Source organism: Mangifera indica, chromosome 3, assembly GCF_011075055.1.
Source record: "Mangifera indica cultivar Alphonso chromosome 3, CATAS_Mindica_2.1, whole genome shotgun sequence".
In the NCBI taxonomy this organism is placed as follows: Eukaryota; Viridiplantae; Streptophyta; class Magnoliopsida; order Sapindales; family Anacardiaceae; genus Mangifera; species Mangifera indica.
The window spans coordinates 22,761,125-22,778,618 of record NC_058139.1 but is presented as its reverse complement, the minus strand read 5'-3'; the positions used below and the strand labels follow the sequence as shown (position 1 = coordinate 22,778,618).

Here is a 17,494-nt window from a genome sequence, read left to right as displayed (position 1 = left end):
AAATAGAAAAAAATGTAATTGTTCCACGTCACAAGATGTTATCACCTTCTTAAAAATTGTCTTTGTCAATAGAGAAGATCTTTTTAAGAAATATCCTCAGATGTGTTTGTGCTGCTGGAAAAATTGAGAGGTCTTGTTGGTTGTACCATTTTCATGTGATCAAAATAATATAAATATGCCCTGTTTCAACCAACTGATAATCTGGAAGCTGTATATAGTGCAGTTGTGATGTTATATTCAAGCCCCCTTCGTGGTTTTTGCTCTTATGGACCTTATTTCTATACACAGCGAAGTTATTTTTTGGATGTTCCAATAATTTTGCTTTCATGGATATATCTTTGTTTTAAGCTCTGTTTTGTTTGTCCTACAATATTTCCAACATATGTGTCTAAAACCAATGTAGTCTAGTCAAGGGATCGATCCCAATTGTTGGCCGGATAGGTGATTAAATAAATAAACATTAGAACAATATCCAATCAAATAAAATTATGGGCGGTAAATACATCTCTATCTTTGCTATAAGGATTATAAGAAATCACATTCTTTTCTTGTACGGAATAATTCTCTCTTTACTCTCTCTGTCTTCACCTTCTCTTTATCGTCTTTGTTTAAGTATTATTATAGTAGTAACATTATCATAAATAGTTAAATGTATAATGAATATAAATTATGTTTTAAAAATGAGTATTAAGGCAGGAACAGGTGGGTGGGACAGCGATACTTCAATCCCTGACTCTGTGGATTGCCTTTGTCAATGTTTCTTATTTGCTTATGTTGGAGAATTTCCTCTCCATATGGGGTAGAGATTTTATTTTTAGGGTCAAATTATCATCTTTAACATGTGGTTAGTGTTCCTTATTGGATCTTACGATTAAACATTGATTTGTATTAGATTAATCATTGAGTCCCAATCAAATCAGTTCGGCACTTACTAAAAATATTCCTCTCCCACGTTTTCTTTCTGCGTTCACTGTTTCTTTCTCCATTCTTTTCCCTACTCAAAGCAAAGATGAATTCTTATTGAACCAAAAAGAGCTTGCCAACAAGAGAGAGTGGTTGGAAGAAGACCCGTAGCTCCGTTTTGACAGGCAGGTTTATAAATGCTTTAGAAATTTCATGTGCTACGCCAACCCAAGGGTGGAAATGAATCTAACTGAATTGAAAGCAAACACTTACTAGCTTGAGACCGGTTCAAATAATGCGATGGCTTGAGTATAATTCAAACTCATTAAGTCAAAGTTAAAAGATAGTTTAAATTTGGTTATGTCCATAAATTCAAAGTTTGGAGCTCATGATTTGAATATGATTCAGATTCATAATTCGAATTTACGATTTATTGATAGAACAATCTCATTTTATCCAATAATAAAGAAAACGATATTCTTTTATTAATTATGTGACTCAGATTAAATCGCGAGTGAAACTCAAATAAAATTAACTTATTATACTATTTGCAAGTCAGATCGAGCAAGTTTTATTTTGTTAAAAAAATGAATCAATCTTTCAAACTCAAGTTTGATTTGAGTTCAATATAAACATAACTGAGTCAAATTAAATTAAATTGAATCGGCTCTTGATAGCAAACCAGCTCGGTATAAATCCAACCTTAGTAAGTCTAACTAGATTTATTGTAAAATCAGTATGGGTTAATCAATATTATTTTCTTTAAATTAATAAATAAATGAAAAAAACCAAGTCTAAAACAAAATATATGCGGCTCAAAGTTGGGGAGCTAATATATCGACACGTGTCCATATTTGAACAGATATAATATTTTTTTAATCAAATTCTCTTACGTGTCTAGATGAAAATCCCGTCTTCAAGTTTCTATATAAACCACAAATCTTCTTCTTTATTTCTCAATAATTTACTCGTTCCTGGGATCCGACTGACTTTCAATCAATTTTTGTTTCTCAGCTTTTATTTTTTTCCTTTTTGGGTATTGGGAAATATTTTCCTGCGAATTGCTTAATATTTTTTTTCTAAAAAATCAGTTTTTTTTTCTGATCATGGAGGTCTCTGTGATGGGCTATTCTCAGGGAAATATGGTGAGGAAGGAATTGGCTTACAGAAATTTGAGATTTTATTGTGTACCCAGAAAGGATGAGTTAATATTTTCTAGGAGAAACAGTGGTGTTTGTTTGATGGGTCAAGGATCGAGTTGGAGAAAAGCTCGGCTTCGATTTTCTTTAAAAGCTGTTCATTCTCAACCCGTTGTTCGATCCGATCGTCTTCCTGCTACTAAAGGCAAATTGGTATGTGTTTTTTTCCTGGAATTTCGTGTTTTAGTTTGAAATTAGGTTTTTCTTTAAATCTATAATGCGTGGGAACGTTGGGTGGGTATAGTTTCCAGGTTTCGGAAATGGAAACTGGGCAGTTTTTGCAATTATAAAAGTTCCAAAAATCATTTCTAAACAACAGATTAGATATTATTAACTTAATGGCAATCGATAGGCTAAATCACTAATCTTTTCACTTCTTCCAGTTCAGTAAGCTTTTCACTTTATAAAAAAAAAAAAAATCATTTTTTGTGTTTTTAATGTTAGATATGCTAACCTGGTTAATTGAGCAGCTCTTTGAGCTGGATTGTGTACAGATTTTAGAAGAAGTAAAAATTTTATTGAATAAAAATTTTCAACCTTTGTCAACAATAAACCAATTTTAGTTGGTTTGGAGGTGGAGGAGGCGGATCATTATTCTGATAATTATATAAGGCGCCTTTTACTTGATGAGGAAACTGAAATTATTGTTGAGTTCATGGAGAGTTCTTTTATGACTTAGCTGATTTTAGCTTGTTGCATTTATCCTGCAGTCTGATGGTGTAAAATTGTTTGTCGGGCTGCCGTTGGATGCAGTTTCTGACTGCAATACTGTGAACCATGAGAAAGCCATAGCGGTGGGATTAAAAGCTCTGAAACTCTTGGGAGTGGAAGGTGTTGAGCTACCGCTGTGGTGGGGTGTAGTGGAAAGGGAAGCCAGGGGTAGGTATGAATGGTCGAGCTACCTTTCTGTTGCCGAGATGGTTCAGAAAGTCGGTCTCAAACTTCATGTTTCACTCTGTTTCCATGCTTCTAAGCAGCCAAAGGTTCCACTTCCAGAGTGGGTATCCAAGATCGGTGAAACTCAACCTAGCATCTTTTATAAAGATCGGACAGGACAGCATTATAAAGACTGCCTGTCATTGGCTGTCGATGATCTTCTGGTTCTTGATGGGAAGACTCCAGTCCAAGTTTATCGGGAGTTTTGTGAGAGCTTTAAGTCTGCATTCATGCCTTACATGGGTTCCACAATCACAGTAAGAAGTTTGGTTTCAATTTCTTTTTCATGCAAACAACTAGATATTGAATGTTTTACTGGATACTGATGATTACTGGCCTGGAATTTCGGAACATTGCAGGGCATCTCAATGAGTCTAGGACCGGATGGTGAGCTTCGATATCCATCTCATCACCGACTAGGCACAAGCAAAACCCCGGGAGTTGGAGAGTTCATATGTTATGATGAGAACATGCTTAGACTTCTTAAGCAACATGCTGAAGCAACTGGAAATCCTTTATGGGGACTTGGTGGTCCTCATGATGTACCAAATTATGATCAATTACCCAATTCAAACACTTTCTTCAAGGATCATGAAGGATCTTGGGAGTCTCCTTATGGTGACTTCTTCCTTTCCTGGTACTCAAGCCAGTTAATTTCTCATGGAAATCGTCTTCTCTCCCTTGCCTCTTCAGCTTTCAGGGATACCAGACTGGATGTTCACGGCAAAATCCCACTCATGCACACATGGTATAAAACCCGGTCTCATGCTTCTGAACTCACGGCTGGGTTCTATAACACAGTCAACAAAGAAGGCTATGCAGCAGTGGCTAAGATGTTCAAGAAGAATTCCTGCAAAATGATCTTGCCAGGAATGGATCTTTCAGATCATAATCAGGGCCATGAGTCGTCAAGCCCTGAGTTATTACTTGAACAAATCAAAGCAGCTTGCAGACACTATGGGGTCGAGATTTCCGGGCAGAACTCATTGGTCTCAGAAACTCCTGCTGACTTCAATCAGATACAGAAAAATTTGTCCGGTGTAAAGAATGCGGTGAACTCATTCACTTATCAGAGAATGGGAGCTTCATTCTTTTCACCTGATAATTTCCCTTTATTCACCAAGTTTGTTAGGAACCTTAATCAACCTGGATTGCATTTAGACGATTTAGCAGAAGAGGAACAAGTCACAGAATCATCTTCACATGTGAATTCAGGGACAAGTATTCAAGTACAAACTGCTTAGGTTTGGTTTTCATTGATGTAAATATATTGTTACTGTAAGTGAGAAGATTGTATTGGGCAGGAGGATACCAAAGAGAACTAGGGACTTCTCTTTTTTTTTTTTTTATATTGAAACCAAAAAAAAATTATAAATACATATGGTAAAATTTCCCTCGAAGTTCTTTGCTCTTTTTTTTTTTAAAATCAATTTTTAAATTTGCATATTCATTCTCTGAATTTTATACATTGGAGACTCTCTTCCTCCACAATCATGGACATATATTACCAGAGTGTAACATGATAATGTATAAATGATGGATACTTAACAGCTATAAACGAGTTGAAATGTAATCATACCATTGGACTAGGGTTTGGACTCCAAGCAAAATAGTTTAGGTTTAAAATAATTCGGTTCAAGTTCATATGGATTGAGTTCAAGCTAAAATCAGCCCAAAATTATGTTATGGTAATGATAAAAAAAAGGTTATTTTAAATATCAAAACTCAAGCCAAGAGACGAGTCCAACTGCGAGCTAACAACTTCCCCATCAGGTTGGGCTTCCCTTCGGTACAGCTTGTCGAACTCCAGCAACTTACATCAACAAATGTACAGAGATAAATTTTGCAAGGCAGAAATGTTTGTATTGACCACACATGATTTGAGATGCAATGAAGCATTTTCATGCTATTGAAACCAAAGACAACAGATTTTGAATAAACCGGCACTGGAAGTTCAGTATTCATCCAAATTAAAGGGATCAAATAGCAAACAAGCAAGAGCCAAGCTATTTTTTTTTTCATAAACAGTGAAACTATGTACACAATCAAAATAAATATACAGAGGAAGACAGATGACTAAGGTTCAAATGTTCTAGGATCACTAAAATCAATACGTCCTCTCACAGTTTGATCATAGCAGAATTTAAGCCAAGTCACCAAGACCTTGAAAGAATCTGACATCTCCTTTCCGTCTATCTCCTTTCTGCGTTTAGTATCAGACTCCCCTAAACAAACTTATTTTACAGCAACTTGCAATGGGACCTCCAAACTTGCTGCTCCTAACCAAAGGGGAAAATATGGTCAGTAATACTCATCTGGACAACAGAAAATCAACTTGGTTAGTCACTATCTTGTCAATCTGTGCATATCGGCAGTTGCACAAAGAACCAAGCAATACAAATAATGTGAATGTAAGCTGCAGGTGAACGACTTAATTATGGAATAGATGTGCATAACTCCATATGTATCCGGATACTCAGTAAATTATCACAAATCATTATGTGATCAACCAGATTGATATATCTGAATAATAAATTTAGGTATCAAATCTTTTAAAAAATACTTTAAGAATGATTTTAATGATACAAGTTTTATGAGCATTTAACAAACTTGAAAAATTCTCAGAAAAAACAATACTTTTAGATATAAAGCAACCTGTCAATTATAAACTACCTCCTGACATTGGGAACAGTAAGGCAGATCTACATCTATTAGTGAGTGAAAGCTTCTTCTATATGCCAAAGCATGAAATGTATTTTCAAATGAGTTAGTTCAGACCTGTAAGCCCATGTGTCATTCACAAGCAATCTTAGTGTCAAAGCTGCTAAGGCAGATTGCAAATGCTTGAAATGCAGATATCGGGTATCGATAATCCATTGTAAATAAATCCTTCCCCACTTTTCCAAACTGCAGAATGATTTTCTCATGTTCTGGCCGTGGCGGTTCATTTTCAGGAGAAGCTACTAGCTGAAAGTTTTTCACAGAAGCAACTGTTACTCGTCCATGGAAATTCAAGCACCAACACTGGAGCTGCTCATGCCACCTGGGAGCCTTATTTCTTAACACCAGTGATCCCTCTTTCTGACTGGTCAAAGGTCCAGATAAGAACTTCTCCAAGCGATTTGATTTTGACCGGAAAAATGGGATTGATGGGAAGGAATCCACATTGCCCAGAGAAAACTCTGTCTGTGTTGGGGCTACTCCTCCAGGTCCGATAGAAGAAGCAGAAATGGCATCCATACTACAGAGCATTCTCCTAGGACCCCTGATTGTTTCACATAAAATTTTTAAGTGTCTACTAAAATGCATAATGAAGTTCACACAATTGCTTCTATTTGTATAAACCTCACTGGTTGCTCTACATAAAGTTCATGTAGTAGTAGTAGATTAGATGTCCTTGCTGAGCAATTGGATGTAAGTAAAATTAAAACCTGCACGAATATTTATTTGTTTTCTCCATAGAGGCAAATTAAAGATGCATAAAGCAGATGCTTACCTGGAGCCTAATACATTCAATTCATATGAGATGTGAGCAACTGGATAGTTGCCATGTGGGACCCTTGGAGAAACTTGTTTCAAATTTACTAGTCTAGTGGAGCGACTTCTTGTCATCTTGGCTCCAGCATGAGGAGGCTGCCCATCATAGACTATAAACTTGGTTCCTAAGAAGTTTGATCTAACCAAAAATAAAAACATCAAAATTTGAGACCATGAAATAACCCAAAAAGTACTGGTCAAAACATGTTTCAGTTATAGCACACCTCAGTTTCCCAATATAAGTGTTGCTCCCCTTTGACATATCATCAGCATGTAGAGATATGATATAATCAGTGCAGGTGGGGCGTCTGCACTTGCGGGCAGCAAGGAGAAACTTTCCATCATCAGCTAGTGCTGCCATAGAGACAAGGGAATCGAAAGGTTAAAACACACTGAAAAATAGAACAAGAAACAGGTTACATTTTTTATTTTTTTGGATAGGACAACCAGAACCAGGTTATATCATATTTATTTAAATCAGCAACTGAGAAAACCGATCAAAACAGGGCATACTGATATCTTGTCTTGGCCTATTTTTCTTTTTAAGAGACAGTAATTTCAACCACATTTAGCTATAACAAGCTTAAGTGCAGTGCTTTAAATCAATATTTCAGACACAATATGCTCACCATTAGTTAGACTGAGGTAAAGGTGATATGTTTGAGTAGACCGGTTGCGCTTTATAAAGCACTGAAGGAGAAAATCCCTTGGTCCAGGCTGCAAAAAAGTAACCACACAAGATTAAAATGCATGATATAATATTCTACAAGCAGGAAAAACAAGCTGACCACGAAACTCCAAACTCAAAATATCATCAGATCAGTAGCCAATATATCATAAGTTTTAATAACCAACAAGAAGTTTTAAATAGTACACCATTGATCAAGGATACCACATTGCACCTCAATTACAGCTAAACTAACAATAGGCATTTAACCCCTGGAAAACAGAACTATTTACACTCCGCTAAAAGTAGAATCTAATGATCAAATGGACGTACATGTTAAAGCTAAAAGTGGTCCATAAATAGCTTGCACAGTTTTCGGATAGAAGCTTCCCATAAGGTTCCCCTATCTATATTGTTGGGATCTAAAGTGTGGTCCTCCCAAGTTAATCTTAGTTAATCGCCATTAAGTTTTACAATTGAAACATAAAATGATTCATAACTCAATTAGAACTGCCTTGAACAAACATGGTTCCCACTTTCCACTATGTAGGTAATCGCACGCATATGTTAAAACACAAATATAAAGAAATTTGAAGCACATTCTTTTTGAGAATCTTAAATCCTCGCCCAACAAAATGTAAAATTATCTTCACATACCCGGAAAAATAATGAAATTCTTGTGTTGCACTTTCAACAGGTATAAACATGGCAATAGAAAGCTTAACTATTTTATTAACAAATCAATCAAAGAACATGATACTTATAGAATTCAAAGTTCCAATCCAAACCCAGAAAATAAAATTTAACGATTTCATAATAAACAAAAAATAAAATAAAATAAAATCATTACGAGACCTGTTTGACGGAGATGGGGAAAGTCAAATAACCAGAAAGTTCAGGGACTTTAACAATCTCTTTAGTAATCTGTCTCCAACTTCTACAAACTCCGGCACAAGCGACGACACTTTTCCGAGAAGGCCACGCGCTCTCCGACGCCTCGATCTTCAGGAGAATCTCTCGGAGCAATTCCTGCGGCAGATTCGCCCAGCAGCAGGAGGTGGAACCGCCCCCACCGTCGGAGTCGTAGTCGGCGCCGTCCACAACCACGCGGTGCGACCTCGGCCACATGATCTCTTGGATTATATTCTTGATTATCATGCACGTTACAGAATAAAGTTTCGATTTTTATGATGTTTTTTCTCTTTTTAGGGTTGAGAAAACAGAGAAGAGAGAAGAGAATAGAGAGAAAGAGAGAGGTTGGTTGGTGGAAGTTGCTTTTGGGCAGGGAAGTGAAGAGTGTGGAGCCAAGAGAAAAAATTATGCGGGAATTTTATCTGTTTTTTTATAGTAACTTATCCACTAATTTTCTAGATTTTTATTGGGATTTTATTTTTGTAAAAATCTTTTCAATAAAAAATAAAATTAATTATAACAAATTTTTAGACGATGAATAATTCTCCCATTTTTCTCGTGTTTTCCTCTTAAATAATTATAAATATAATAAATATTTTTATATATTATTTTTTTAAAATAAGTGTGCGATAGAAAAAAGACAAATTGAGGAGGGGATATATAAATTCTCATATAGAGAATATTTTTATCTTCATTCTCATTTTGTATAAGACGGACAGATATGATCAAGTTATTATCCGTAACAATAATAGTTAAATTATAAATAGATAAGTACTAATTACAACTACAAATCAATTGACCTACCTATTAGTTACTTGTGGATTGACTCATATTGAATTGAACTCGGTTTGACTATCATTAATTAAACTCAAATAATTTGATCTTATACTCGAGCCAAACTCCATTATTGCTTGACCCATAAAATCGCAACTCCATTTGAGTATAACAACAATAATTCCTATCATTTTAATATTTTTACATTGACACCTCTAAAATATAAGGTGATTAATAAATATATAAATTACAAGATTTAACTTTAATTATTTAAGTTAAGCTCAAATTAATAATATTTAAGCTCGAGCCCTAAGTGAATTTCATTGAGCTGAACTCTAATCAAGCAATATCCAACTCTATTGATTTATATGTCTATTATTAATAATTACAAATAAATTTATATATTATTATATAATTAAATAATTTTTGATTAAAAATAAATAAATAAGTCCTTCATTCATAGGATTGATTTTTATTTGTTAATGATAATTACTTGTAGGCATAACCTAATTATTTAATATTATTTGTGAAAACTTTGATAATAGCTAAATCTTAGCCTTTTGTAGTCAATTTGTCCTCATCCACAAAGTTGAAAATATCTTCAGCTCTCGGTTTTCAAAAATATCTCTTATTAAAATCTAAAACAACTGTATAGTTATAATTTAAATATATTTTTTATGAAAACTTTTTTATAAACTAATTAATTTAAATAATTAAATTAAAATTAAAATTTAGTTTTAATTAAATTATTTGTTATTGAAATTGCTTTCGTCGTCAAACCTATATCAATAATACCTAACACCTTTTCCTCAATAATTTAATTTATATATCAATCCTTTTTTAATAATAAAAAAATAATTAAAATTTATAATGGATTTGTTCGGAAGGTGTTTACATCTCGTATTTATATTATTATTTATATGATAACTTGTCCTTGTGATTAAGAAAGTGGGCAACTCCAGGAAGATCCGGGGTGAACTACGAAATTTGTCTGGACGTTTTTGTCCCTATGCATTACTTAATGGACCCGAACAAAAATCAGATTTAGCTCAGTTTATAACCGAAACGACAAATTTGGCACCGAAACGACAAGATGATAGTCACTAGGGAAAAGAATAGTAATAATAAAAAAAAAGAATTATTTATCATAAATAAAAGCTTCGATGTGATGGTAGCGGTGGATTCTCGAACTCAAGACAAATTAAAGTTTTAATTCGAATTGATTTTTTCTAACCAAACATATATTTGAATTTAAATCAATTCAATTCAAATATATATTTATTTATAATATATTTAAATTTTTATATGAAATTAAAAATATAATTTATGTTAAGAGAATTATTTCATTAATAAAACTATGTGTATCTATTTTAGATACACAAATATATACACATTTATATATGTTATCATGTGATTGAATAATTTTGAATTAAAAATAAAATAATAATCAATTATATGATGACACATATAAGTGTGTATATATTTATGTACCTAAAATATGTTCACATAATATTGCTCTTATTTCATTTATTTGGCGTTGTTGGATGGTAGTTGAATTTCTCTTTGACACATCAAAGATTCAGCAGTTGAGCATTAGGCATTTCTTACACGATTTTTAATCAAATTAGCAACACCACAACATGATTTGTGTGGTAAATATGTACATACTTCTTTCCATTTAGGTTGGATTTGATTTAATCTGATCGAACTAAAATTTGAGTTTAAATTAAAAGAGTCAAATTTAAAATAAAAAATAAACTTGTTTTCATAAAATAAGTTAAATTTTAATTAAACCTGACAAAATAGATAAATTATCCAAATTATCTTCGAATACCCACTCAAAAAATGGGTAACATTTAATTAATTTTCTCTTTGAATTTTATTGGATAACTAAAATATGAAATATTAAACTGAGTAAGTTAATAATTATGGTAACCCATGGGTTTATCCGTATCCATCAAACAAATATGGGTTTTTAAAATATTATTCATATATCTCAATCTATTTTCGATCCTTATCCATTTTGACCCGACCTAACCCAACTGCTTATTAGGTTTAATTTTAACCAATCAATATACTCAAATTTGAGTTAAGCAAGATAAAATATAAAATTAAATTATTTTCGAATCAAATTTAAAATTCAACTTATTAATCTTGAACTAACACTTTTAAATTCGAATTAATCTTAAACTAATATGTTGAGACTAGACCTAATTTTATTTCTGACTTAACAGTAATCCTCTCACTCAATTTTTTAGTTTTCACGTAAAAATATGAATTTCAGGTAAAGCAAAAATACAATGAAACTAAATAAAAGAAAAGAGAAATCAATTCAAGAACCAAGAGGGTGCATTGTAAAAGTAGATTTGAAACGGACTAAATCAAACCTAAATAAAACAAGTTTATACTCAGTTTGAATTCAAAATAATTAGTTTTTGTTTAAATTTAATTCATTCAAATGGACAAATAATAACATTAAACAAGAACAGTGATGAAAAAAAAAATCTTAAAGGAAGAAGAATCACCTTCACGGGTATGAAATATTCACATGACAAAAACATGGGCAACTTAAAAGCTATGGTATGGAATGGAATGGGCTTCATGGCTGCTGTTGACTTGACTGCCCAAATTGCTAAGTTTGACCTCCTAATTAAATAATTTTAAATTAAAAATAAAATAATATTATATATAAACACACACATACATATATATATATATATATATATATATATATAAAACGGAGAATCATTTATAATAGTAGGTATAGACAAGGGCACTAAGCATATGCATGTCTGGTTTTCCCAAAACCGTCTATTACGTGCGCCCACATTTTCCAGTCCAATGTTTTCAGACTTGAAGGGAGCAATGGCTTGGCTAAGGGATCACTTTGACCGGTCCAACCATCAATATGGAATCAATCACAGATTAAACAAACATTATAACAATACTTATCCAAACAAAACTATAACCTAATCATATGTATATATTCATAACAGATTAAATAAATATTAAAATAATATTAAACAAAATAAAAATTTGACTTGATAATATATTATACATATTAATATATTATAAATTTTTATAAATTGAAATTGTTGACATTATTATGACAATTTGATTGAATTAACTCAACAATTGAACCATGACTCAACAGAATTTATTCAATTCAATCTCTAATCAATATGAGACAATGATTAATACAAGTTTACGGATTGACACAAACTAGAACAATCGCAAAATTTTACAAATTTACAATTATTAATATTAGCATGACAATTTGATCAAACTGACTCAACTGTTAAATCACGACTAGATATAGTTTATCTGATTTAATCTCTAATCAATATGAGGTAATGATTAATTTAAGGATCGATCTAGACTAGATTGAACATCAAGTTTTAATCAAATTAGTTTGACCACCCAGTTTACTCTGAGTTTAGAAACATTGCTCCCTCTCTCCACCTCCTTCCTATCTTCAACAAAATTAAAATATATATTTTTGAATCAATAAAACCATGTGCGCAAGCAAAGACATGTTACCTTGTGATGTTAATATATTATTATTTGTATACAAAATTGTACATATTATTTATGCGTATAATATTACTCTTTTAAGTCCCAACAAGAACACATCCTCTCGGTTGACTGTACAGGTCCTTCATTTAAAACTTGGTTCCCAACAAGCATTTATATAATCAATTTGTAAGCTGAAGAAAGATTTTTCCAAAAATAGATGCATATTGATGGCCTAATTTTTGCAAAATATAAGAAAATTTTCATACTATCGACAATACCGCAACTTGCTGTGGTGACTGAACTAAACTGCATCCTTACCCACAAACAAAAGGGATAAATTATGACAAAAAAAATAATACTTCAAGGCCTAAATAATTGCATATTGAGAAAATCATGTATTATATATTTTTGTTCAGGTTTACCAGAACCAGTGATGTATACAAACAAATTGCAAGAATATACACAAAAACAAGGCCTTCCACTGCCTGAATATCGAATCCAAAGTTTAGGTCATGTGTTTTGGTGAATGAAGAGATTTATGTATCCGAATAATGTTTACCACGCAAAAAACAATTAAGCAGGATTCTGCAAAAGTTGCTTATCAGAGCATAATTGAAACAAGAAATGATGGAGAATGCCCTAGTTTCCAGGTGCTCTGCTGCACTTAACAAAAATAATGTATTTTTAGACTAAATGCAACAGACGCCCCACCTGCACTGATTATATCATATCTCTACAAGCTTATGATATGTGAAAGGGGAGCAACACTTACATTGGGAAACTGAGGTGGGCTATTAACAGAAACATATTTTGACCAATACTTTTTGGGTTATTTCAGGGTCTCAAATATGCGCAAAATCCGTGCACGATTTGCGCAAGATCCATGCTAGATTTATATTGTGCACAAATCTTGCACAGGTCATGTGCATAGGAGTGAACGGACAGCCACAAACAAACAATTAAGAGTCACATTGTGTGTGCTCTCTTCAGTTAGAACCTTCCCACTTACAGATGTCTAGCCCTTATTGTCATTCTCCCACTTCCTACAGAACTTAATTGGCACAACCACTAATACCAGGCGCACTATTATCTCAACTTAACTTGCAAGCTATTTGTTTCGCAAATTTATTTCTCTTTTCTCTAGAATAATTGCACAACCGCATGCAAAGACCATTGCAGCTGAAATATAACAAAAAGACAAAAACAACAGTTAACTAACACTTTATTAAATTGTAAAGCTCAATATAAGAGACATTTTGTCTATCTTCTTGAACTATGATGGAGCAATCCTAAGCGACACCGCCCAGGGGTAAATGTAACACTCCTACTAAATTTAAATAGTCGGGTTAATAATTAGTCAGCTCCTAAGCTGACAATATATTAACAGTGTTAGACCAGGATGTTACGCCAACAAAGGAACAATTTCATGGAAACGCAATTGAAATCACTTCAAACAAGGCAAATGAAAATCATTCTTCCGATGTATTCAAAATAAAATAACCTTGACTAAGCTAATCAATCAAATAACGAAGTCGAATCTGTCAAATCAAACAATAAAAGCTTACCTTAACCTATCAAAACATGTTCTCCCAATACAACTGCTAAAAAATCATCACGTGGATCCATGAAACGCGAGAGAATGCTGGAGAAATAGAGACAACGAGTGAGTGTTTGGGTACTGGTTTAAGTTTATCCGTTCTAGGTTTTGTATTCTTCTTCTTCTCTCTCCTCCGACAAGGCCAATGCCGAAAATGAGAACTAGCGGCAATTGTCGGCTCAAGATCAAATACTTGAAATGATAAGTAGCTAAGGCGCGCCTCAGGATTTTGTCCCAATAATAATTTAGTTATGAAATTATAAATTAAGCTGAGTGTATTCAGTAATCCTATTTTTATGGCCCAAATAAAACTCCTATGCTATATTTTTCAAGAGAGATCAGTTTGGGATGGGTTCAATCCAAGTTGCTCAAGCAAGGACCTCTATTCGGCTCAGCTCGAACAGGAGTTGGCCTCTTTAATGCTTTTTTTTATTTTAAATGAATATTTTGGATTTGAATGATTTCTCTTATTTTTGAGTAATTTCTTTTTCTTCTTTAGTTATTCTTCTTGTTTTGAGTTAAGTTTTATCTCGAATTAATTATTTTTTATTTAAATCAAACTTTTGTTAATCTTTATTTAGATTTGACTCAATTTGAATTCATCTCTAAATATTATAGATGAGTTTTAGTCGAATTAATTCAACATTTAATTTGAATGAATGAAACTTAAATTGAAAAAAAATTAGTTTATCAAGCTCAGTCTCAACTAGAGGTGGCTAAATCTAGTTCGTGTTAAGTCAAGTTAAAAATGGCAAGCTTGGCATGCCATGAGTCACGTAATGCCACAAGCCACAAAAATGCAAGTCAGTGGTGGGTGGTGCAAGCCCACCAAACCTCAAAGGCCCTTGGCATTGCGAGTTGTGTCAACCTACAAGCCTTTTTGCATGGCTCTGATATGACCTTTGTAGGTTGTGCCCAAAATTTATGAGTTGTGTTAGCTCATGTGCTAACATGGTAATTACTATATCTAATATTGACTCATGATTGATATCTCGTTTGTGTCATTACACTAAAACTTGTCTTATTAGTGTTTTTTTTCTTTTTTTCTATTGATTTTTTTATTCTCTTGCAACTCTTTTCCTTCTTTAAAGTTATTATTCATCAATTCGAATGAGCTTTTATCAAATACAACCCAAAGTTGAGATAAAATATGTTGGTTTTTTTTTTTGGGTCCTTTTGGGTAAATATGGGTTTTTAAAACAAAGTTGTTATATTCATCTGTGTACTAGGTGTCATTGAAAATAACATTACAAACTAGCTTTTTGTTGATTCCAATTTTTGGCTCTAATTTGAAATAAGAGTCTTTTTTTTTTTTTTTACAAACATGTTATCTACTTTATCATAGCATAGAAGTGGAATAATTTAGTAGAAAACAAAATCCTTATGAGATAAATATGAACCAAACCGAGCTTTAACATCTCCTGGTTGAGTTTGTTTACTTAAAATTAAGGGTATCTTAAATTCGACTTGATCTTTAAGTTTAAAGTTTAAAACTCAACTTAAATTCAGGACATAAATTTGCCGTTTAAGTTTATGATTCATTGAAAAAATAATTTTGTTTTATCCAATAATAGATAAAATAATATTATTTTGATAATTGTTTGATATAAATGGATTCAAACAATGAGTCAAACTTGAATTAAATCGAATCATTCATAACTCACAAGTTAGACCAAATTTAACTTTTTTAGGCTTAACTTTGATTCAATTTAAACTTTAAAAAATTAACAGATTGAAAATTTACTTTTGGGAAAAGGACTATTTTCCACCCAAATTTTAGATCATTCTCAAACTTATATCTATGGGAGATGAAAAACCCTTATTCTCATTTATAGACAAACTTTTATTAATTTTTTCTGTTACAGGGAGTTAAAATTGTTATTTTACTGTTTATATTAAAAAGTTATAAAGTTTATTACTTTTCATTGCCCTTAGGTTTTATAAACTAACATTTCACCTATACCTAAAGTTTTTAAATTTTGAAAAGTAATATTTTCACCCTCAAATCTAGGGTTTCCATATTTTTTGAAACGCAGCTACCCCCATAACTTTCAAAAATAGCATTTCACCCACATTCTTCAATTTCATCTTCCGGCGTCGTCTCCGACCTCCTCCTCCTGGTGTGATAGCAGTGGTACGATGAAGAGATCTTCATCTCCTCGTCACATGCTACGACGAAGAGGTCTCTTCGTCACTCCACCCAAACGATAAAGGACAACACTTCGTCATCCTTCGTCGCTCATCACGTCGTCCAGACGCGATGACAAAGTGTCGTCCTTCGTCTGTTCTTTCAGATCTGGACGATATTTTATCGTCTAGATCTAGGTAATGAAGAGTCATCCTTTATAGTAAAAAATGGGAGATCGATGGAATACGTCAGTCGTTGGTAGTGACCAGAGAAGGAAGCAAACCCTAAGAGTAAAGTCTAAACTTTTCAAATTTTGAGGATAGGTTAAGGTGTTAGTTTTTAAAATTTAGAGGGAAAAAATAATGAAATTTTAAAATTTTAAGGTATATAATTAAAATAATGATTTTACCCATATTCCTAACTAAAAATTTAGATAATAATTTGGTTATTAGTTGAAATAAAGGTTTTTCATCGCCTGTGAGCGTAGGTTTGAAAATGGCCGAAAAGTTGCGTAGGAAATAGTCCTTTTCCCTTTACCTTTTTACTAAACCTTGGTGGGACATAGGCTTTTGGTCTATCTATAAATATTAAATTACGCATTTAGTTTTGGAAATTAGTAATCAACGAAGAGATGGAATAAAAGAAATTGATAACTATTTTTTATAATAACACGATACCAGGCCAAAAATTGACCCCCGGTACAATTACGATTGCACTGACGTTAACGCTTAAATGCAATGCACGGAAATATATTATGAATTTGGTTGAACTTGCCTTCGATGTTGATCTGTTTTAAATATTTAAGACCAGAAAGCGACATCGGGAAACATTGGATATATGCGTGGCATACATATTTGAGTGTGAGTGTATATATATATATATATATATATAAAAAATTATATAATTAAATATTATTTTATTTAACATTACACTTAAAATAATATATAAAAGTCAATTTAAAAATAATAAAATATAAAAAATTAATATAAAATTTTAGAGATTATTTTGATATTTTAAATATATTAAATTAATAATTTTTCAAAACTAAGGGGTATTAAAATATTTATTTTTTTATAAAGTGATAATTCAAAATTTTCAAACCTAAATAGGTTAAATCTCTCTTTGAACTTTTTTTTATTTTTTTCTGATTTTATCTTTAATTCAAAATTATTCAATCATTTAATGAAATTTATAAAATATATACTTATTTGTATATTTAAAATAAATATGTATAATTTATTGTAATATAATTATTCGTTATTTAAATCAATCATAAATTCTAAATTTTTGTCCTTAAATTCATAAGTTTTTTAATGATAAGATTC

General features: G+C 32.2%; 2 protein-coding genes across 3 annotated transcripts; one reads left to right on the top strand and one right to left on the bottom strand.

The window, feature by feature from the left end:
- Nucleotides 1–1,858: 1,858 nt before the first annotated feature.
- Nucleotides 1,859–4,438, top strand: LOC123210503 (inactive beta-amylase 9-like). The gene is made up of 3 exons (XM_044628896.1): nt 1,859–2,255; nt 2,813–3,295; nt 3,398–4,438. Exons 1-3 carry the CDS (start codon nt 2,010–2,012, stop codon nt 4,280–4,282), a joined length of 1,614 nt encoding a protein of 537 aa, XP_044484831.1. The 5' UTR covers nt 1,859–2,009; the 3' UTR covers nt 4,283–4,438.
- Nucleotides 4,439–5,022: 584 nt separating this feature from the next.
- On the bottom strand, nt 5,023–8,547 carry LOC123210504 (tubby-like F-box protein 3). Of its 2 annotated transcripts, none has more exons than XM_044628897.1 (6): nt 8,098–8,547; nt 7,205–7,292; nt 6,800–6,929; nt 6,535–6,714; nt 5,817–6,303; nt 5,023–5,317 (listed from the first exon to the last, which is right to left on the bottom strand). In XM_044628897.1, exons 1-5 carry the CDS (start codon nt 8,398–8,400, stop codon nt 5,832–5,834), a joined length of 1,173 nt encoding a protein of 390 aa, XP_044484832.1. In that variant the 5' UTR covers nt 8,401–8,547; the 3' UTR covers nt 5,023–5,317; nt 5,817–5,831. The 2 variants fall into 2 exon arrangements, with proteins under 2 accessions (XP_044484832.1, XP_044484833.1); XM_044628898.1 differs by having other exon boundaries at nt 5,023–5,311.
- Between the last annotated feature and the right edge of the window lie 8,947 nt (nt 8,548–17,494).

What these genes read in the sequence shown, in the direction of transcription:
- LOC123210504 (XM_044628897.1), bottom strand. Translation starts at nt 8,400, where the DNA reads ATGATAATCAAGAATATAATCCAAGAGATCATGTGGCCGAGGTCGCAC. An exon ending in TCCCCATCTCCGTCAAACAG is followed by an intron (nt 7,293 to 8,097) that starts GTCTCGTAATGA and finishes ACTTTTTTGCAG; the next exon opens with CCTGGACCAAGGGATTTTCT. An exon ending in TTACCTCAGTCTAACTAATG is followed by an intron (nt 6,930 to 7,204) that starts GTGAGCATATTG and finishes TCTCTATGGCAG; the next exon opens with CACTAGCTGATGATGGAAAG.
- LOC123210503 (XM_044628896.1), top strand. Translation starts at nt 2,010, where the DNA reads ATGGAGGTCTCTGTGATGGGCTATTCTCAGGGAAATATGGTGAGGAAG. An exon ending in CTGCTACTAAAGGCAAATTG is followed by an intron (nt 2,256 to 2,812) that starts GTATGTGTTTTT and finishes TTTATCCTGCAG; the next exon opens with TCTGATGGTGTAAAATTGTT. An exon ending in ACATGGGTTCCACAATCACA is followed by an intron (nt 3,296 to 3,397) that starts GTAAGAAGTTTG and finishes GGAACATTGCAG; the next exon opens with GGCATCTCAATGAGTCTAGG.